The sequence below is a fragment of the Natrix helvetica genome, assembly GCF_964273705.1.
Source record: "Natrix helvetica genome assembly, chromosome: 1".
Taxonomy (NCBI): Eukaryota; Metazoa; Chordata; class Lepidosauria; order Squamata; family Natricidae; genus Natrix; species Natrix helvetica.
In genome coordinates this window covers 8354032-8377266 of record NC_138548.1, presented here as the reverse complement: position 1 = coordinate 8377266, position 23235 = coordinate 8354032, and the positions used below count along the sequence as shown (strand labels likewise).

General features: G+C 46.2%; 1 protein-coding gene across 1 annotated transcript in view; it reads left to right on the top strand.

Annotated features, from left to right (window-relative positions):
• Nucleotides 1-23235, top strand: part of PTPRS (protein tyrosine phosphatase receptor type S) — a 242388-nt gene that overhangs the window by 78804 nt on the left and 140349 nt on the right. Inside the window, exon 5 of the mRNA XM_081960707.1 lies at nucleotides 2650-2838. Coding sequence (XP_081816833.1) covers nucleotides 2650-2838 — 189 coding nt within the window. The remainder of the gene's footprint in view (nucleotides 1-2649; nucleotides 2839-23235) is intronic.

Genomic DNA, 23235 nt, shown 5'->3' with positions numbered 1-23235 from the left:
CTTTTTTGTTATTGTGGTTGCCCACAATGGAGGCAACAGAGCGCCCATCTCTTGGGCCATCGGAATCATTGGGCTCTTTCCCCCTCAGGGAAGCCCATTTGCCCGCCGACCACGTCTCAAATCCGATCCTGTCCCCTGCTACGCTGGGTTTGGTGTTAATTAAACTCGGAGGAATTTTTGCACACCATGGCACCAGATCAACATTTTTGCTTAATTAGAAAGGCTGAGGTCACAAGTGGGGGTTGTGAGCCTTCTTGAACACTGCTCACACCCAGCATAATGGACACCCTGCCTGTTGAGAGCCCCCCCTTCCTTTCCTTTCTAGATTAATTAGTTGGTGAATTAAGCTGGCCAGGACAAGGGGGCTTCGTTGGGAATTAAGCTTTAGGGCACAACGTCACCGCCAGCCAATGAAAGGCACAGCATTGTTTTTTCAGCCTGAGGTCATAATGCTCTTGGGTAGGACAGATAGATAAATGATAGAGATATATACATGATTAAATAAATAGAAAGAACATAGGTAGGTAGGTAGGTAGGTAGGTAGGTAGGTAGGTAGATAGATAGATAGATAGATAGATAGATAGATAGATAGATAGATAGATAGATAGATACCCTGTTTCCCCAAAATAAGACCTCCCCAGATAATAAGTCCAATCGGGCTTTTGAGCACATGTGCTAAAATAAGCCCTCCCCCAAAAATAAGCCCTCCCAAAAATATTGCAATACAGCAGCAGCCATGAGGCTCGCCGTCGCCTGCACCTCAAAAATAATAAGACCCCCCCCCCCCAAATAAGGCCAAGTGCTCATTTCGGGGTAAAAAGAAAATAAGACCCTGTCTTATTTTCAGGGAAACATGATAGAGGGAGGGAGGGAGGGAGGGAGGGAGGGAGGGAGGGAGATAGATAGATAGATAGATAGATAGATAGATGATAGATAGATAGATAGATAGATAGATAGATAGATGATAGATAGATAGATAGATAGATAGATAGATGATAGATAGATAGATAGATAGATAGATGATATTATTGAGGCATTGTTGTGGCCCACCAGCAAAGCTGGCAGCAGACTGGGACAGTGAGGAGGTTGGGGAGAACCTGGGCCAGTCCTGGAGTCTGGGGAAGGCTCTGATGAGGGCTCTGTGTCGGAGGCAGAGAGGGGGCCAGGGCCGTCTGACAGTTATCAGCTGCCTTTGGAGTCAGACATCAGTGGGGCAGAAGAACAGCTGGAGCCTGTTCCCAGTGTGTACATGTGCAGAGTCACCAGACGAAGGGAAGAGCTAAGGAACAAGGGCTGACTTGGGAGGAAGGCCACAGGTGGACGATGAATGGCCCCTCCCAGAGGAAATAAAAGAGGAGGGAAAGGGGAGTGGAGTTTGCAGGAGACAATTAGTTCCCTTAATTGGTTTATGACTCTCCGTGACTCCTGGCCAAGTTCTTCAGATATCGACCTGGCAGCTCTCCAAGCCAGAGAAGGTCGGTGACTGTAAATCCTCCCCTGAAAGACTTTGCTGGATGTGAATGAGAAGAATTCACAGTCAATGAATAAAAGGGGTTTTGGTCGGGACCAGGAGTTGGCTTCATGCTCTTGGGATGCCTCGGTCAGAACAGGCATAACACTAATACATATAGTCCTTGACTTACAACCATTTGTTTAGCGACCATTTGAAGTTACAACCGCACTGAAAGAATGACTTACAACCTATCCTGCAGTCACAACTGTTGCAACTTCCCCGTGGCCATGTGATCAAAATCCAGAATGCCCATTTATCATGGCTGTGTCATCTTGGAGTCACATGACCTCATTAGCGACCTTTCCAAACAGCTTCCGATGAGCAAATCAGTGGGGGGGAGGCAGATTCGCTTAACAACAGCATGATTCACTTAACAACTGCTGTCATTTGCTTATCCACCGTGGCGGGAAAAAAATGTAAAATAGGGCGTGACTCATTTAACAACCGCCTTGCTTAGCAACAGAAATGCTGGTCCCAAATTGACGTCATAAGTCGAGGACCAGATCACATTCAGGGTTGATCTCTGAGCTTGGTTGGTCGTATGTGTGTCTGTGTGGGGGGAGTTATAGACAGCAGCTTGCCCTGCGAGTGTTAGTGGGGTGTGGTTTCTCCTTGGTACAGGTAGTCCTTGACTTGCAACAGTTCATTTAGTGACCGTTTGAAGGTACAACAGCATTGGAAAAAAAGTGGCATGGCTATTTTTCACACTTATGACCATTGCGGCATGCTCATGGTCATGGGATCCCAATTCAAATGTTTGGAAACTGACTCATATTTATGACGGTTGCAGGGTCCCAGGCTTCTATGATCCCCTTTTGCTACCTTCGGACAAAAAAAAGTGAATGGGAAAGCGAGATTCCTTAACAATTGTGTTACTAATTTAAAAACTGCGGTGATTCCCTTAACAACTGTGGTATGAAAGTTCATAAAATGGGGCAAAACTCACTTCACAACTGTCTCTCTTTAGCAACACAAATCGTGTACACAATCGTGGCTGTAAGTCGAGGACTTCCTGTGATTGACCTCTCTGGCAGCCAACACAAAGATAAGCAGGGATTGGCCCCAGACAAACGATGCTCTCTGCTTTTATCCATCCAAGGATTCTAACCCTCCTCTTCTTTGCTGGCTTTTAACAGAGGACCAGTTGCCTCCTGGATTCCCAGTCATTGATATGGGCCCTCAGCTGAAGGTGGTTGAACGTACGCGGACAGCTACGATGCTTTGTGCGGCCAGCGGGAATCCAGATCCAGAGATCACCTGGTTTAAGGATTTCTTACCTGTTGACCCCAGTGCTAGCAATGGACGAATCAAGCAACTAAGATCTGGTAAGGTATACGGGACGTTTCCCGTCCTTTCTTTCTCTCTCTTGGGTTGACGTTCTCTTTTTTCCACAAATTTGTATCGGTTTATCAAAGTACAAAATACAAAAAAAAAAAAAAAAGGAAAGTAATGGGAAAGGAAGGAAGGAAAAAGGGAAGAGAAATATGTAGGGTAAAAAGGAAATGACAAAAAGAAAAAAGCATTGAGTTCCGACTCTTTTCAGCACAGTAGAATAAGGTCATAACTTTTTACTTTGGCACAATAATTACGTTACTATCAAGTTTCTATAAAAAAGAACCCTATCTAATGAGCACAACCCAAAATCGAAGTTTCTTTTTTTTCCCACCTCAAGCACAAAGTCCAGAAGTGGTTTCCAAGCAAGTGCTGGGGTTTTTCTTTTACACATGGATCGTTTATTACTGTGGACGTAGATGGATCATTCCTGAAGCCTCGTCATTCTGTTGCATACTCACTTTTCTTGCGGGGATTAAACCCAGGGGTGGGATTGAAAAATTTGAGCAGCCGGTTCTCTGCCCGGTTGCTGAGTGGGCGTGGGTTACTCGCCCTCCTGCATCATCTCCGAGCCTCCGGGAGGGCGAAACGACCTCCCCCAGGCTCCGGAGGCCCGTTTCTGGACTCCCAGTATTTCCAGTAGGCCCGTTTTTCGCCCTCCCAGCGCCTCAGAGCGGACACTGCACTTACCTGGCGTGATGAATGGGCTGCGTGGTGACTCCGGGGAGGGGAGGGGTGGGTGGGGCGGGGCCAGCCAGTCCTTGCAACTATCGGTTCGGCGAACCAGATTAAAATGAACATCCGGTTCGCCCAAACCGGCTGAATCCCTCCCCTGATTAAACCCCTTTTTTTGGTGAGTGTTGGAATTTCCTTTGAGATTATAGCAAAGTACATGTCTTCCCTACTTAAATGTCCTTGTTTGCCTTTAAAAAAAATTTTTTTAACTGACAATGAGATCAGCTTTGACTTTCCTATAAAGCGGGGTGGGGGGAGGGGGAGCCAAATTAATTTCAAATCGGCTTCCAACATCAAGGAGGAGAAACGGTCGTCGTGAATCCAAATTTCATAAACACCAATTTCCTCTTTCCTTCAGCAGAACAGGCCTCACTTTTACGACCGGCAAGATTGCCTCAATCTTATGTTTTCTTACCAGCTCTTTAATTAAAGAGAAGCTGTGAAGCAAAGCACCGGGCCCCGCCCTGTCGTTTTCGTCTCCAGAAATGCCTTGGAGATGAATCTGAGCTCAGTTTAGCATTTTTGCAAAGTTAAAAAAACTTCAGGCAAGTGCAACGTAAGGGGTTGCTTAGGAACCGGGCTCGCTTTTGTAGGGAAATAAGAGTTTGAGATCCTGGAGATGTGATTATTTTGCCCGGGGCAAGACGGACAGGTGAGAAAGAAACTCTAGAGATCCTGACTTGATATTCTTAGCAACGTTTTTCAAGCTTGACTATTTGAAGAGGTGTGGACTTCAACTCCCAGAATTCCCCAGCCAGCCATGCTGGCTGGGGAATTCTAGGAATTGAAGTCCACACGTCTTCCAACGGCTGGCTAGGGAATTCTGGGAATTGAAGTCCACACGTCTTCCAACGGCTGGCTAGGGAATTCTGGGAATTGAAGTCCACACGTCTTCCAACGGCTGGCTAGGGAATTCTAGGAATTGAAGTCCACACGTCTTCCAACGGCTGGCTAGGGAATTCTGGGAATTGAAGTCCACACGTCTTCCAACGGCTGGCTAGGGAATTCTGGGAATTGAAGTCCACACGTCTTCCAACGGCTGGCTAGGGAATTCTGGGAATTGAAGTCCACACGTCTTCCAACGGCTGGCTGGGGAATTCTAGGAATTGAAGTCCACACGTCTTCCAACGGCTGGCTAGGGAATTCTGGGAATTGAAGTCCACACATCTTCCAACGGCTGGCTGGGGAATTCTGGGAATTGAAGTCCACACGTCTTCCAATGGCTGGCTGGGGAATTCTAGGAATTGAAGTCCACACGTCTTCCAACGGCTGGCTAGGGAATTCTGGGAATTGAAGTCCACACGTCTTCCAACGGCTGGCTAGGGAATTCTGGGAATTGAAGTCCACACGTCTTCCAACGGCTGGCTAGGGAATTCTAGGAATTGAAGTCCACACGTCTTCCAACGGCTGGCTAGGGAATTCTGGGAATTGAAGTCCACACGTCTTCCAACGGCTGGCTAGGGAATTCTGGGAATTGAAGTCCACACGTCTTCCAACGGCTGGCTAGGGAATTCTGGGAATTGAAGTCCACACGTCTTCCAACGGCTGGCTGGGGAATTCTAGGAATTGAAGTCCACACGTCTTCCAACGGCTGGCTAGGGAATTCTGGGAATTGAAGTCCACACATCTTCCAACGGCTGGCTGGGGAATTCTGGGAATTGAAGTCCACACGTCTTCCAACGGCTGGCTGGGGAATTCTGGGAATTGAAGTCCACACGTCTTCCAACGGCTGGCTAGGGAATTCTGGGAATTGAAGTCCACACGTCTTCCAACGGCTGGCTGGGGAATTCTGGGAATTGAAGTCCACACGTCTTCCAACGGCTGGCTAGGGAATTCTGGGAATTGAAGTCCACACATCTTCCAATGGCTGGCTGGGGAATTCTGGGAATTGAAGTCCACACATCTTCCAATGGCTGGCTGGGAAATTCTGGGAATTGAAGTCCACGTCTTCCAACGGCTGGCTGGGGAATTCTGGGAATTGAAGTCCACACGTTTTCCAATGGCTGGCTGGGGAATTCTGGGAATTGAAGTCCACACGTTTTCCAATGGCCTACCGTGAGGAATGCTGGTTTAGGATAACAAAGCACAAAAAGACATTTGAACAAGGTTTCAAGAATCTTTCAGTGTACATGTAAAATAATTTTTTTAGAATCCATGGGGGTGTCTCTGTCTTAATGTGACGTTTCTTGAAAGGCTGACACCCCAACCTCTAAATTTATAAGCATTAAAAAAAATGCACCCAAAAGGAGTTGAAACAGCCGTCATTTTCAGCAGATCTTCCAAGTGTTGTTGAAATGAGGATCAGACTAATTTCCTTTAATAATAAGATTATTATTAGATAACATCCTCCGTATGAGTCCTGATGCTTTAAAAAAAGCAAACAAGTTGAGCTTTCTGGGTGTACCCAAAAGTGTTTGTGTATGTGTGTGAATGTGAATGTGCACGGAGAAATGTGCCAACATGGCTCTCTTCATAAATTGGAACTTTGAGCAATACTTTGCTTTGGACTCTGATTTACTTTTGGGTGCTATTTGGAACCCTGACATTAACCCAAATCTGAAGACTTCCCAGTTTTCCCACCCAGTTGAAAATTCGAGATCTAGGACGGCCACATTTTTATTATTCTACTATGCATTTTCTATTTGTGGGAAAATGGGAGGGGGGAACTGTATGGAGTCAGATGATATGTAGCCATAACAAAATTCTTTCCAGAAAACCAAGGTCATCCTTTGTCTTTGCACCTCTGCATCTCACCGGAACTGGATGGGTGGAAGCTGCCAGCATGGCAGTGGGAGATTGGACCATGCGATGGACTTGTGGGTATGGGGGCAAGATCTTGAACTTTCAACTGGGTGGGACTGCACAATGAATCTTGTATTGCTACCGAGCAGGATAAATTCAAGGTGTATATGTGTAATACAGGTAGTACTCAACTTATGACCGGAACTGAGCCCAAGATTTATGTTGCTAAGTGAGAAATTTGTTAAGTGAGTTTTGTCCCACTTAACATTTTAAAGTTATTTTACCACTTTATAAGGCCTTGGTGAGGCCACACTTGGAATACTGCATTCAGTTTTGGTCACCACGATGTAAAAAAGATGTGGAGACTCTAGAAAGAGTGCAGAGAAGAGCAACAAAGATGATTAGGGGACTGGAGACTAAAACATATGAAGAACGGTTGCAGGAACTGGGTATGTTTAGCTTAAGAGAAAGGAGGACTAGGGGAGACATGATAGCAGTCTTCCAATATCTCAGGGGTTGCCACAAAGAAGAGGGAGTCAAGCTATTCTCCAAAGCACCTATGGGCAGAACAAGAAGCAATGGGTGGAAACTAATCAAGGAGAGAAACAACTTAGAACTGAGGAGAAACTTCCTGACAGTGAGAACAATTAATCAGTGGAACAGAAGTTGCCTTCAGAAGTTGTGAATGCCCCAACACTGGAAGTTTTTAAGAAGATGTTGGATAGCTATTTGTCTGAAACGGTATAGTATTTCCTGTCTAGGCAGGGGGTTGGACTAGAAGACCTCCAAGTTTCCTTCCAACTCTGTTATTGTATTCTAAGTAAATAACTGCTGTTGTTAAATTAGTGACATGGTTGTTAAGTGAATCTGGCTTTCCTCGTTGACTTTGGGGTCTTGGGACACTGCAACGTCATAAATGTGAGTCGGTTGTGATGCATCTGAATGTCAATCCCATAATCATGAGATGCTGCAACGGTCATAAGTTTGAAGAATGGTCATGTCACTTTTTTCAGACCTGGGGCTGTTGACTCTCCATCTGAAGGCTAACTAGCAGCCCAGTCTCCACCTCTGTCTCTCTTTCTGACAGCTACATTCCCTCTTCCCTCTTGGAGCCCTCAGTTGCCTTAGTGGTGGCCCTGACTCCCACGCCTCCTCCTCCACCTCGTCTGATTTGGCTGCTGGAGGGGCTTCGGGTCGACAGGCCATAACAAGCACACTCCCACTGCCAGGGTTCCAAATAGCATCCAAAATTAAATCAGAGTCCGAGGCAAAGGATTGCTCAAAGTTCCAGTTTATTAAGAGAGCCATGTTGGCACATCTGGGAAAACCCGAATCTGAAAGCTTCCCGGTTTTCCCCACCCAGTTGAAAGTTCAAGATCTTGCCCCCACACCCACAAGTCCATCCCATGGTCCAATCTTCCACTGCCACACTGGCAGCTTCCACCCATCCTGGTCAGGTGCAGAGGTGCAGAGACAAAGGATGACCTTGGCTTACTAAAAAGAATTTTGTTATGGCTACATATCACCCAACTCCATACAATCCCCCCTCCCATTTTCCCACAATAGAAAAATGCATAGCAGAATAATAGAAAGTGTAGCAGGCCAAAGACCCCAAAGAAATGATGGCTGCAGGCCTGACACCCACGAGTACTAGCAGAACAAGTTACATTATACACATAGGGAGCCGGGCTCCCCCCACTCCCTCATGCTGATAATGTTCCCTAGTCGGGTAATGAGACGTCTGTAAGCAAACAGCCAAGCTCAGAGAGCATTGAGGATGCCACAGTCACAGCTCACATTCAGTGGATTGTGGCATTTTAGCATTGCCTCCATCCATCAAGTAAGGCAGCCCATTTCCACCCTTGCTTTCCGTTCCTTCTTCGGCAGCGCACCGTCTTTCCCTCCGGCGTCCTGCCTCTGTGTGTGCATGTGTGTGTTTTGTGACTGGCGTTCGGTGCCTCTGTGCCTGTTTCCTTTCGGAGGGCTCTTTTGTCCAATGCTGAAGTTTCCTTGATCTTCTTTTAATGCCATTAATAAGGATAACATTGGCTTCCCCATCGGGAGATGTAGGTAGGAGTTCGCTTGTTTGCAGATCAAGCGGGCTCATAAAGAGAGTACATGCCAGGCGAAGCCTCTCCCTTCTATCAAAGGCAAAGATTGAGTAAATTAAATCTGTTTGGCAAGAGGCGTTGGGAAGTCTGCAGGGAGAGACGGCCTTCAAAAACACACACACACCCACACCCCACCAGATAATTTTGCAATTGATGCAAAGGAATGGCATGTGCAGGTTTTGTCCTCCTGGTTTGATAACATAGCTGGATTGACGGCTCAAATAGAAGCCGGGCTCCATTTAAATAGATGTGCTGTGTTGCCTTGATTCTACATCCTCTTGGTTCCCGAAACTTTCTTCTGGGCATGGCTGCTACCTTTTGAAGCATCACTCCAAAGCTGTGTTTATTGGGGGTTTTTTTTCCCCTTCCCCTTGCTAAAGAAAAAAAGAAAAGATGTCGTCAAATTCTCTTCGTTTGTGTTGAGTCGGGCTGTCAAATCCGCTGCTAATGGTCTCCAGAGGCTGGATAAGAATGCTTTCTAGGTTTCCTTGAAATTCCTAGAATTCTGAATTGAGTGCCATTTCTAGGGGAAGCTGGGAGGGAGGGAGGGAGGGATCAGTGTTGGGTTCCTACCGATTAGTATTGGTTTGGCCGAACCAGTAGTGGTTTGGGGGCCTGCATCGCTGGAACCGGCAGCGACCCAGACCTACCACGTCCCCGAACCGGTTCTTCAGCCGGCGCCATCTTGTTTTTTGCTTCTGCGCATACGCAGAGCAATTTTATTGCACTGCGCATGCACGCACAGTGTGTATCAAGCGTGCATGCGACGCCACCACAAGCGAACCGGCAATAGTGACTGCCGGAATCCACCCCTGGGAGGGAAGGAAGGAAGGGAGGAAGGAAGGAGAAATAGAGGACAAATAAGAAGGAGGAGGAGAGAAAGGAGGAAGGGAGGAAGGAGAAAGAGGAAGGAGAAGGAAGGAAGGAGAAAAAGAGGACAAATGAGGAGGCAGAAGGAGGAAGGAAAGAGAAATAGGAAGGAGAAGAAAGGAGAAATAGCACAGGAGAAATAGGAAGGAAGGAAGGAAGGAAGGAGAGAGGAATGGAGGGGAGGAAATGAAAGGAAGAAATAAGGATTGGAAATGAAAGAAGAAGGAAGAAAGGAGAAATAGAGGGAAGAAAGGAAGGAAGGATGGAATGAAAGGAGGAAATCCATCTGACCTTGTAAAGATAAAAGAGATTACAGGTAGTACACTCAGGATAAAAGACATCTCGGGGTCATTATTCCTTCTGTTGATGGGGGGAAAGGTGCATCTTGCTTGGCAAAGAAGAGGAACCTACTGTTAACCTTGCTGGAGAAGGAGGAGAAGAAAGAGAGGAGGAAAAAAAGAGAAGGAGGAGATGATGATTGATGTGGCAATGCCAGGGACTAGTATAATAGAAGACAAAGAGCTGCAGAAGATCGGAAAGGATCGGGATCTGTACACTGAAATTGAGAATCATGGCATAAACCAGCTGTGATGATCCAAGTCGTTATTGGCACACTGGGTGCCATACCCAAAAATCTCGGACAGCCCTTAGAAAACCTGCACATTGACAGAATTTCCAACTGCCTATTACAAAAAGTCAGACTGCTTGGATCCGCACACAGACCCCGCCAATACATTATTACGGCATCCTCGGTTCTTGGGAAGAACTCAGTGGGAACGAAGGGCAACACCAGCAGAACCGGCCGCTGTGAATTCATACTGATGTGGAAGAAGAAGAAGAAAAAGAAGAAGTGGAGGAGGAGGAGAAGGAAGGAAGAATAGGAGGAGGAAGAAGAAAGAAGAGGAAGTGAAGGAAGAAGAAGAAGAGGAGGAGGAAGAGGAAGAACAACAACAAGAAGAAGAAGAACAAGAACGCAGAGGAAGAGGAAGAAGAAGAAAGAAGAGGAAGAGAAGGAAGAATAAGAGGAGGAGAAGAGGAGGAGGAAGAAGAGGGGGAGGAGAAGGAAGAAGAAGAACACAGGAGGAGGAGGAAGGAAGAAGAGGAGGAGGAGGAGGAAAAAGAAGAAGAAGAGGAGGAGAAGGAAGAAGAAGAGGAGAAGGTAGAAGAAAAAAGAAGAGGAGGAGAAGAAGGAAGGAAGAATAGGAAGAAGAAGAAAGAAGAGGAAGAAGAAGAAGAACAAGAAGAAGAACAAGAACACAGAGGAAGAAGAAGAAAGAAGAGGAAGAGAAGGAAGAATAAGAGGAGGAAGAAGAGGGGGAGGAGAAGGAAGAAGAAGAAGAACGCAGAGGAGGAGAAGGAAGAGGAAGAAGAAGAAGAAGAAGAAGAAGAAGAAGAAGAAGAAGAAGAAGAAGAAGAAGAAGGCAGAGGAGGAGAAGGAAGAAGAGGAAGAAGAAGATGATGATGATCCAAACAGACAGGCACCTGCCACATCATACCACAGACTTAAAAATTATCGACAAGAATGACCAAAAAAAGTCTGTATGGTGGAGGTCGTAGTATCTGGAGACAGCAGAAGAGAAGAACTGGAGATGACAGGAGTCTTTGGTGCTCTCTGACCTTGGTTGTTGACCCAACTAGGTAACATCTTCAAGGCTGGGAGGGAGTGTGGGGTTTGTTCTCTCAAATCCTTGCAAATAGAAACAGAAGGGCCGTGTCAAAAGAAAGCAAAGGTATCCCCAATAGTGATAGGCACCTTGGGTGCAATCCCAAAAACATCTGGAGCATCCTTTGAACACCTCCGGCATTGACAAATTCATCATCGGTCAATTGCATAAAGGCAGCTTCGCTTAGGGCAGCTGACATCCTGGGACGAGACCTTCAACACCATCCAACAGTAACATCTGCCTCTCCCAGCTCCTTGCAAAGAACCGGATAGGCGGACAAAAATGCCACACCCAGTCTGAACATCTGGCTGTCCCTGCCAGAAAAGCATGCTAATGAACAATAGTAGTAAAGGCGCAATATAGTCCAAAAGTAATATTGATCGGTTTTTGTTTCCCAAACTGCACAAGGTTCCTACAGGTGAGGCAAAGTATGGAGAATGAAAAGTGTGCTTTGAATGATTATTTTAACAAAAGCTTGGTTCCCCTTGCACATATGTGCTCGTCGTTCCCGACTCTAGGGGGCAGTGCTCATCTCTGTTTCAAAGCCGAAGAGCCAGCGCTAAGGGAAGACGTCTCCGTGGTCATGTGGCCAGCATGGCTAAGCACTGAAGGCATACCCCGAGTCCCTCCGGGGAGAGGGGGCGGTCTAGAAATTTAATAAATTATTATTATTAAATTATTATTATTATACAGAATGCTGTTGCCTTTCCACCAAAGGTGGTTCCTATTTTTCTTCTTGCATTTTTACGTGCTTTCGAACTGCTGGGTTGGCAGAAGCTGGGACAAGTCACGGGAGCTCCCTCCATTATGCAGTGCTAGGAATTCAAACCATCGAATTGCCAACCTTTCTGATCGACAAGCTCAACGTCTTAGCCACTGAGCCACCGCGTCCCTAATAAAAGCTAACGACCCTTTGCTGAAGGAAGTCAAGGAAAAACTCTTGCAAAGAAGAGGGAGTCAAACAGAGGGATAGAATCAAGATCACGTGAAGGGTTAATACCACTTTATAAGGCCTTGGTAAGGCCACACTTGGAATACGGCATTCAGTTCTGGTCGCCACGATGTAAAAAAGATGTGGAGACTCTAGAAAGAGTGCAGAGAAGAGCAACAAAGATGATTAGGGGACTGGAGACTAAAACATATGAAGAACGGTTGCAGGAACTGGGTGTGTTTAGCTTAAGAGAAAGAAGGACTAGGGGAGACATGATAGAAGTCTTCCAATATCTCAGGGGTTGCCACAAAGCAGAGGGAGTCAAACTATTCTCCAAAGCACCTGAGGGTAGAACAAGAAGCAATGGGTGGAAACTAATCAAGGAGAGAAGCAACTTAGAACTAAGGAGAAACTTCCTGACAGTGAGAACAATTAATCAGTGGAACAGAAATTGCCTCCAGAAGTTGTGAATGCCCCAACACTGGAAGTCTTTAAGAAGATGTTGGATAGCCATCTGTCTGAAATGGTATAGGGTTTCCTGCCTAGGCAGAGGGTTGGACTAGAAGACCTTCAAGGTCCCTTCCAACTCTGCTATTGTATTGAATTGTAAGACACAAAGTGGAAGGCTGAATGTACAAAAAGAAACACTTGAAAACCCATTTGTAAATTGGAAGACCAAGCCATGTCTGCTCGATGTTTGAAGGATATAGAAAGGAAAGCCCATTAAAGCAGGGGCCTCTGAACTTGGCAACTTTAAGACTTGTGGACTTCAATTCCCAGAATTCCTCAGCCAACCATGCTGAGTTTTGAATTCTGGGAGTTGAAGTCTTCAAGTTGCTGTGGTTGGAGACCCCTGGACCCCTTTTCAGGCTGGAAATAGAGCTTGGAGGTCGTCTAGTCCAGCCCCCTGCTCAAGCAGGAGAAGCTACACTATTTCAAATAAGTGACTGCCTAGTCTCTTCTTAAAAACCTAAATTTAACTTGGATAATTCTTGGGAAGGCGTAGGAATTGAAAATTCCGTTTAGTGACTGAAGTTAACAGCACTGAAAAAAGGGACTGATGACCGCTTTTCACACTTAACAACTGTTGGAGCCTCCCTGCGGTCACCTGATCAAAATTCAGTTCTTGGCCACTGGCTCATATTTATGACATCAGCATAATAATAACAGCCCAACATGCTGGCTCAGGAATTCTGGGAGCTGAAGTCCACCTCTCTTATAGTTGCTAAGAATACAGTAGAGTGGAGTGGAGTGGAATATTTGAATGAAGAATGGAATAGAATAGAATAGAGCAGAGCAGAGCAGACTGGAATAACAGAGTTGGAAGGGACCTTGGAGGTCTTCTAGTCTATCCCCCTGTTCAGGCAGGAAACCCTATACCATTTCAGACAAATGGTTATCCAATATCTTCTTTAAAAATTCCAGTGTTGGAGCATTTACAACTTCTGGAAGCAAGTTGCTCCACTAGTTAATTGTTCTCACTGCCAGGAAATTTCTCCTTAGTTCCAGATGGCTTCTCTCCTTGATGAGTTTCCACCCATTGCTTCTTGTCCTGCCCTCAGGTGCTTTGGAGAATAGCTTTGCTCCCTCTTCTTTGTGTTAGCCCCTGAGATATTGGAAGGCTGCTAATTGTTGGCACAGCTTCCCTCCAGAAGTTGTGGGTGCTCCATCACTGAAGGTTTTTAAGAAAAATAACAATAACAGAGTGAAAAGGGATATTGAAGGTCTTCTAGTCCAACCCCCTGCTCAAATGGTGGTCCAATCTCTTAAAAAACCTATAGTGTTGGAGCACCCATAATTTCTGGTGGCAAGCTGTTCCATTGGTTAATTGTCCTCACTGTTAGGAAGATTCTCCTCAGTTCTAGGTTGCTTCTCTCTCTCCTTGATTAGTTTCCACCCATTGCTTCTCATCCTGCCTTCAGGTGCTTTGGAGAATAGCTTGACTCCCTCTTTGGAGAATAGCTTGACTCCCACTGCGACCAGAACTGAATGCAGTATTCCAAGTGTGGCCTTATAATGCCTTGGTAAGGCCACACTTGGAATACTGCATTCAGTTCTGGTCGCCACGATGTAAAAAAGATGTGGAGACTCTAGAAAGAGTGCAGAGAAGAGCAACAAAGATGATTAGGGGACTGGAGACTAAAACATATGAAGACCGGTTGCAGGAACTAGGTATGTCTAGCTTAAGAGAAAGAAGGACTAGGGGAGACATGATAGCAGTGTTCCAATATCTCAGGGGCTGCCACAAAGAAGAGGGAGTCAAGCTATTCTCCAAGGCACCTGAGGGCAGAACAAGAAGCAATGGGTGGAAACTAATCAAGGAGAGAAGCAACTTAGAACTGAGGAGAAACTTCCTGACAGTGAGAACAATTAATCAGTGGAACAGAAGTTGCCTCCAGAAGTTGTGAATGCCCCAACACTGGAAGTCTTTAAGAAGATGTGTGATAGCCATCTGTCTGAAACGGTATAGGGTTTCCTGCCTAGGCAGGTGGTTAGACTAGAAGACCTCCAAGGTCCCTTCCAACTCTACTATTGTATTGTATAGAATTCCTAAGCCAGGTAGCTCATAAGCATGGCTGGCTCAGGAATTCTGGGAATTGAAGTCCACAAGTCATAAAAGGGGGCCACCGTTTCCCCCCATACTCTATATGGCTTTTTTGGGGCAGCCCCTGAGATATTGGAAGGCTGCTATCATGTCTCCCCTAGTCCTTCTTTTCATTAAACGAGACATACCTAGTGTCAGCCACTGTTCTTTTAAGGTTGATCAAGTCTGATTTCAGAGCAGCCATTTTGAATCTCTTCTCTGTCAAGGCTCTATCTTAGTTCTTCACTGATATTTTACGCTGACCGGGTCAGGTCAGTGATGGGAGTCAGCACCCCTCACCAGCACCCCGTGCCAGGGTTGCTGGTGATTTATTTTAAGGGAGATTCGGGTTAATGTCCATCCCATGGTCCAATCTTCCACTGCCACGCTGGCATCTCCACCCATCCGATTCCGGTCAGGTGCAGAGGTGCGGAGACAAAGAATGACCTTGGGCTTCTAGAAAGGAATGTTTTATTTTGACAACAACACATTCTACTCCTTACGATTCCCCCTCCCATTTACCCCACTAATGAAACAGCATAGTAAAATAATAGGGAGCGTGGCAGTGGAAGATGGGACCGTGTGATGGACTTGCGGGCGTGGGGGCAAGATCATGAACTTTTCAACTGGGTGGGAACCCCAGGAAGTTTTCAGATTTGGCTTTCCACAGATGTGCCAACATGTCTCTCTTAATAAATTGGAAGTTTGCGGAAAGTTCTGCCTTGGACCCAGATTTAATTTTGGATGGTATTTGGAACGCTGACACCCTCCTTCAAAGCAGCAGCCTGCCATCCCTCCCACCCCCTCAAAGACTTCAGCACTTGGGGTTCCTGGAAACGTGCCAGAGAGGCTAATTGGCATCCCTCTTTCTCGCCTGGTACAAAATCCGTGGGTTGCGTTGAAGGGTGACTGGAGCTGAATCATTCATTTCTCGTCTCCTACGCTGTTCTCCAGGCTCACCTGTGGCATTTTGAACTTGGTCGTTCAGTAGTGGGAGTCCAGCAAGGGTGCGAAAGTTTTCTTTATTTCTCCCCCCCCCCCCCCCCCGCCGCCTTCTCTGAGAAAACACAATATAACTAAATCGCTCCACTTTTCAAACGGATCCTTTCCCTGCCTGCCCAATGCTGAATTCAATTCCAACTGGCAATCCTAAACCAGAAGGATCAGAATAAACCCGAAAGGGACCTTGGAGGTCTTCTAGTCCAACCCCCTGCCTAAGCAGGAAACCCTACACAATTTCAGATAAATGGTTGTCCAATCTCTTCTTACAAACATCCAGGGTTGCAGCATTCACGGCTTCTGGTTAATTCTTATTCTTATTAGGAAATTCCTCCTTATTTCTAGGTTGCTTCTCTCCTTGATTAGTTTCCATCCATTGCTTCTTGTCCTGCCTTTGGGTGCTTTGGAAAATACATTGACCCCCTGAGTTTACCGTTTTTAAAAGCCATTTTTTCGCCCTCCCCAGGCTCCAGAGGCTTTATAGGAGCCTGGGGAGGGAGAAAAGAGCCCCCCCCACCCCCGGGGGGCCCTCCGGAGGCTTCAGGGACTGTCCGGAGGCTTCCCTGAAGCTTTCGGAACGCTTAAAACGACCCTCCGAGCAATCTGGAAGTCACTTCCAGTTTGCTCGGAGGATCATTTTAAGCGTTCCGAAGGCTTCAGGGAAGCCTCCAGACAGTCCCTGAAGCCTCCGGGGGGGGCAGGGGGGGCTCTTTTTGCCCTCCCCAGGCTCCTATAAAGCCTCTGGAGCCTGGGGAGGGTGAAAAAAGCATGTAAAATGGGGGGGGTCACGCCTGTTGTGCGCACATGCGCATGGGGGGGTGGCGCATTGCATTATGGGTGCAGCACGCCCGCACACGACCCCCCTGCGCTCCCCCCACTTGTGGCACGCGAGCCAAAAAAGGTTCCCCATCGCTGCTGTATGTTTTACTCTCCAGGCCTTTAATCAATACAATACAATACAATAGCAGAGTTGGAAGGGACCTTGGAGGTCTTCTAGTCCAACCCCCTGCCTAGGCAGGAAACCCTATACCGTTTCAGACAAATGGCTATCCAACATCTTCTTAAAGACTTCCAGTGTTGGGGCATTCACAACCTCTGGAGGCAACTTCTGTTCCACTGATTAATTGTTCTAACTGTCAGGAAGTTTCTTAATCGTCTGTATCGTCAGTAATCGTCTTAGTTGCTCTTCTCTGCACTTTTTGCAAAGTGGTGACCAAAACTTGATAAGTTATTCCAGGTGCGGCCCTGACTAAGGATTTATAAAGCGGTACTAATACTTCATGTGACTTCAATTCTACGCTCTGTTTATACAACCAAGGATCGCCTTAGCTTTTTTGGCTACTGACCCCAATGGCTGGCTCATGTGTCTCCTACACTAAATTCAGTTCCAGATTAACAGAGTTGGAAGGAACCTTGTAGGTCATCTAGTCCAACCCCCGCCTCCACCCAAGCAAGAGACCCTGCCTACACCCACAGGATGAACAGTTTCCAACATTCCTGTTTAAATGTCTCCTTTTGCCCAGGATGATCTTAAGAGAAGGGCTTAGTAGATCAAATCTTGGTTAGGTTGGAAAAAGGTTCCAGATTTCTTTTCGTTTGGGACTGGAATGCTGACTTTGAATTTCCGGAGTTTTAGCCCAATATTGTTAGTCCTCAACTTACAACCAGTCACTTAGTGACTGTTCGAAGTTACAACAGACACCCCCCCCCCAAAAAAAAGCTAATTACAACCTGGTTCTAAAGTTCCTGCGACAGTTCACAAACCCCTGGGTCATGTCAAATGCTCCACAACCACATTTATGGCCTTTTGTAGTGTCACATCGTCACATTTTCTAATGTATGAGACACTTGCTTTATCGCAGCGTTCACTTTACGACCGCAGTGTTGCTTAATGACTACAGCAAAAAAAAAGGATCTTAAAATTGGATCGTTCATATGGGTGACCTGCTTTTATGACGGTCCCAATAGGCAGGTTCTGTTACAGTCGTAAATATACTGTCGGGGTTCCAAATAACATCCAAAGCTAAATCAGAGTCTGAGGCAAAGTATTGCTCAAAGTTCCAATTTATTAAGAGAGCCATGTTGGCACATCTGGGAAAACCCGAATCTGAAAGCTTCCCGGTTTTCCCCACCCAGTTGAAAGTTCAAGATCTTGCCCCCACCCCACCCACAAGTCCATCCCATGGTCCAATCTCCCATTGCCATGCTGGCAACTTCCACCCATCCAGTTCCTGTCAGGTGTAGAGATTCAAAGACAAAAGATGACCTTGGTTTTCTAGAAAGAATTTTGTTATGGCTACATCTCATCTAACTCCGTATAATCCCCCCTCCCATTTTCCCACAATAGAAAATGCATAATGGAATAATAGAAAGTGTGGCAGGCCAAAGACCCCCCCAAAAAGATGGCTGCAGGCCTGACATATACAGGACTACCTGTATATTTTGGAAGGTAGGCATATAGTTCCATTTAAATTAGGAATGAGCATTGATGGCCCCTTTAAGGCCTGTGGACTTCAACTCCCAGAATTCTTGGCTGGATTCTTAGGAATTCTGGGAGTTGAAGTCCGTGGGTCTTAAAGGGCCATCGTTGACCATCCCTGTGTTAGATGTTGCTCAATTAGGAAGAAAAACAGTATTTCAATGCAAATCAATGCATATGTGGCAGTGGCTGCTGTGGGAGGTCATAAACCAAGGACCCACAGGTGACAAACACAGGAAGTATCAGCAATGGGCAAACCAAGATTAAGATCGTCTTCACTTCAAAGCCAAGCTGGATCAGGCTTGGTGGTCCCAGGATGGGAGATCACCAGCCTCGCCCGACCTCCCTGTCTTTGCCACAGAATCAACCTGGATGTTCCTATGAAATCAAGCAGGAGCTTGATTTTAAATCTTTTGCTTTTAAGTAGATTAACCTGGTTTAAATAAGGTTGCTTAAGGTAGTTGCAAAAGTACAAGAAGAGGTAAGGAGAAATTTCCTGACAGTGAGAACAATTAATCAGTGGAATAGTTTGCCTCCCGGAGCTGGGGTGCTGGAGATCTGCAAGAATAGACTGGAGAACATTTAACTGGGATGATATAAGGTCCCTTGCCTTGAGCAGTGGTTGGACTAGAAGACCTCCAAGGTCCCCTTCCAGCCCTATGATTCTATGTTCTAAGGGTGAATGGCAGGAGTTAACGTCCTACATCAGCTGCCAGAGACCAAGCTGCATTGGGAAATTGAAAATGGGTCCTCTTTATTACTTTTAAAAAAAAATAGAACTATTATAATAGCTCTAAATTGTTTGTGTGTGTGTATATATGTACAATAAAACTAAGTACAGGTAATCCTCGTCTTACCACCACAATAGAACCCAACATTTCTGTTGCTAAGTAAGACAATTGAGTTTTGCTCCATTTTAACGACATTTCTTGCCACGGTTCTTAAATGAATCACTGCAGTTGTTAAATTAGTACTGTATTTTTCAGAGTATAAGACGCACCAAGGTTTTGAAGAGGCAAATTTTTAAAAAAAAGTTTTTGCACTCTGAAAACCTCCCAAAAACGGGCCGTTTTTCGCGATAGAGTGTTCTTGGGGGCATGGGGGGGGCAAAAATGAGCAAACAATGGCCTGTTTTTCACAAAAATGAGCCCATTTTTGTCAAAAAAAAGGCCATTAGAAAGCTTATAGAGTGCTCCTGGGGCCAGGGGCAGCAAAATTGAGCAAAAAATCACCCCATTGTTTGCTCATTTCTGCCCTCCCCAGCCCCCAGGCGCTCTCTGAAAGTCTCCTAAAGGCTAGGCATGGCCATTTTGGTGAAGGGGACGGGATTCGGGAGGAAAAAAAAATTGCTGTATTCAGTGTATAAGACGCACCCAGATTTTCAGCCTCTTTTTTGAGGGAAAAAGGTGCGTCTTATACTCCAAAAATGCGATAATATGGTTGTTAAGTGAATCGGCTTCCCCATTGGCTTCCCCCGGGACACTGCAACCGTCATAAATATGAATCAGTTGCCAAGCGTCCGAATTTTGATCACGTGACCACAGGGAGGCTGCAAGGGCCGTAAAAACAACCCTAAGCCCCTTGCAGCAGCGCCTTCATAACGTCCAACGGTCACTAAGCGAACGGTCGTAAGCCGGAGACTACCTGTGTTTCGAGAGCTTTTCCTAGACGCCTTTTTTAAAAAAACAACAACGATGTGGTTCTGGGACTGCGTTTCTGAAGGCCGTGATTCCTCCCTGCCGTTCGATGGGTCGCTATCACGATGTTTTATTCTTCGTAAGGAAGAAGAGAACAAGAGATGGGAAGCTGCTAGAGAATGTTTTGCATCTCATCAACTCCTCCCTTTTGCAGATTGCGCTGTGGGGGAACCATTAGCGCAGAGGGGAAAGAGCGTGGAAAGCGCACGTTTCCATAACAGAATTGTCACATGAAGCCCAAATATTCAGTTTTAGAGGATACGTCCTGTTGTGAGTTATCTAGTCCCGTGACGCAGAGCCATCTCTCCGGCACATGAGCCATCGCCCATTGCTGTTCTGGCGTGCCGGGCAGCTGCTCTTCTGATTTCCGGCGCATACATGCGCACTGGCCACCTGCTCTTTTGCTTTCCGGCACGCATGCGTGCGCGAAGACTAGCTGGCATTCAGTTCTGGGTCAGCTGAAGAAACGGTTGGATGAGTGGATGGATCTTTATACCCTGTCTTATTTTCTTTTGACCTCTGGAATAAGCGCTTGGCCTTATTTTCGGGGAGGTCTTATTGTTTTTGGGGTGCAGGAGGAGGAGGAGGCGAGCGTGGTCACCTCATGGCTGCAGCTGTGTTGCTATATTTTCAGGGAGGGCTTATTTTAGCGCATGCGTTCAAAAGCCCGATTGGGCTTATTATCCGGGGAGGTCTTACTTTCGGGGAAATGGTGTAAATCTTAAGCCTCGAATGGTCCACTTCAGCCTTGCTGGCAGGGTTGGGAGTTCAAATTCATCCCCAATGGTTAGAACAGCCTATTCCGAACTCGGAGCAACGGTTCAGGGAGGTCTGGTTTCGAATTCTGGTTTTGAATTCTGATTCCCCCCCCCCCCCCCCCCGGTGTATAAAACTGTGCCCTGGAAACTCTTCTCTCCTAACTACGTTGGGCACGGTGACCTAAGCTGTTATTATACAATCTGTGTTTCTATGTATATTTGTGTGGTATGTATTTTATGTACTTTTTTTGTTCTTGTTGTTTCCTTTTCAAGTAACTGGCTTATAACAACCGTCTCCTTTGTATTTTGTTTTTTCTGTTTCCTTTTTCGTTTTGTTACCTCCAGATACCTTTGGTAAGTGAGGTTTCTGTTTAAATCGATCGATCCTCCTTTTAGAAGTAAAACAAAATTAACAACTCTAAAACGGCTGCTGCCCAGATCTCCCCTGTTCTGTATCTTCCCATTTCTTAAACTAATTCTCTCTCGATAGCTTTTTTTTTCCCTTTTAAAGGCATGCCTCTCCCGTTACTAACTGCCTTATTTTCCATAGGATTTTCTTGCCCGGTTGAACTAACTCAGAAATGGGGTATTGCAGGCTGCAAAAAAAAAAAAAAGCAAAACATAACAAAATACCCAGTCTCCCGAATTTTATCCCCCTTTTCACCAAACCGAAGCTTGGAACTTCTATCTGCATTTCCGCAAAGTTTCTGACATTGGCTACTATCCTGCCGTTTGAGGGGGTTGGGGGGGTTGGGGGGAAATAAAATCAAAATGCAGAGCCTTGACCTGGAATTCCCCAAATAATTCCACAGCTTGGTCCCTAAAATCGCTCTCTTTTATCTTCTTTCTACTTTGCCTCCAACGGAATCGAGGTTTGGAGTTTCACATTGAAGTGTTGAGGATTTTGGGAAAATATCAGTTTGATTTGCAGGAAAGGGGTGTGAAAAGGGCTGGCCGGGATCAACACTCGTGTTTTAAAATTTCCTTTTTTTTTTAATCCAGCCTTGAACGTACTGCAAAAGATTTGTCATACTTTTTCCATTTTTGGAGGCAGCTATATATTCTTAAATGCAAAAGGGGACATCTCAAATGGGGGTAATAGTTTGCTCATCCCCTACTTAACCCTTGCACCTGAGGGTAGGACAAGAAGCAACAGGTGGAAACTAATCAAGGAGAGAAGCAACTTAGAACTAAGGAGAAATTTCCTGACAGTTAGAACAATTAACCAGTGCAACAGCTTGCCTCCAGAAGTTGTGAATGCCCCAACCCTGGAAGTTTTTAAGAAAAGATTTGATAACCATTTGTCTGAAGTGGTGTAAAGTTTCCTGCCTATGCAGGGGGTTGGACTAGAAGACCTCCGAGGTCCCTTCCAACTCTGTTATTCTATCCTATTCTATTCCTTCACAGCGAAAGGACAAAGCAGAAGCAAAAATGATGATCGGGAAAAGACTTAGCAAAATTCCCACAGAGGGGGGAGAGATTCCTTGTTTTTCTCCCCTTTCTTCCCCCCCCCCCCTGTTTTCCTGCTTTAGGGATTTTCAGTCGATGGGAGCCTTTCCTTAATTTAAGGACCAGCGACTTATTGAAGTAACCCCACAATAGAGCATTGCAAATTTTCGGCATTAGGATGCCTGCGTTTCAATAAAACGCTGTGAAATATTCTAATGTTTTTAATGCACCGTTTTTGGAGCCCTACTTGGGAGCCAGTGCTTTTGCAGGAGGTACCCCAGGGAGGTGACTTAGAGAGGGACCCACAGGAAAAAGCGATCTGACTCCGCTTTCCCGGAGGGAATTCCATCAGCGGATGCTATGGACTGTCTTCCCTTGGTTGCCATGGAGACGCAGCCTTCCTCTCAGATTTAAGGATCTCTTCCACATTTTTCCTCCCCATCGAGAGCTTCATGGGATTGGGGGGGGGGGCTCATCTCTTCAGTCTGTAATTTCAGGGGGGCCTTTAGTCCCAGGCAGGGAGGACTGTGTCTCTGAGCATAAGCAGAGGGCCTGAAACCTCCCCTTCCTCCCCTTAGGGTTGCCAGAAGTGATGGGGATTTAGATGCTGGCTTTGTAGATAGGCTTTGAGTCCCGGCATCCCTTGCAAACACAGCCTAGGGTTAGGAGAGGAATTGGGAGAGCTTTAGGTTTGGGTTTGGAAGCTAAGGCAGGGTCAGGCTTGGTTATTATCTGGAGGGGCGCCCAGCCAAGATAAGGAAATTGGAAAAAAGTATCTTGCTGTAGTCAAAGAAAAAGAGAATTAGATTAGCAGAGTTGAAAGGGACCTTGTAGGTCATCTAGTCCAGGGGTCTTCAACCTTGGCAACTTTAAGCCTGGAGGACTTCAACTCCCAGAATTCTCCAGGCAGCTGGCTGGGGAATTCTGGGAGTTGAAATCCTCCAGGCTTAAAGTTGCCAAGGTTGGAAACCCCTGATCTACTCCAACCCCTCTGCCCAAGCACAAGATCCTACGCCAGTGATGGTAAATCTTTTTCTTACGGCATGCCAAAATTGCGTGTGTGTGTGCCCATGTGCCCCAGGGGTGGGATCCTGCCAGTTCTACCCTCTTCTATAGAAGAGGTTCCACAAATCTACAGTGCCGTTTAGAACCGGTTCCAGCTCCCTCCCTCCCCCCGCCCCTCCGCACATCATCAAGATGAAGAGCGAGAGGAGGAATTCTGGGAGTTGAAGTCCACAAGTCTTAAAGCTGCCAAGTTTCAACACCCCTGGGATTTTTTTTCCCTAAAGGGTTAGGGGTGCAAGGGCCTTGTAACTTGACAGGTTTAAGACTTGCACACTTCAATGCCAGAATTCCTGAGCCAACATGACT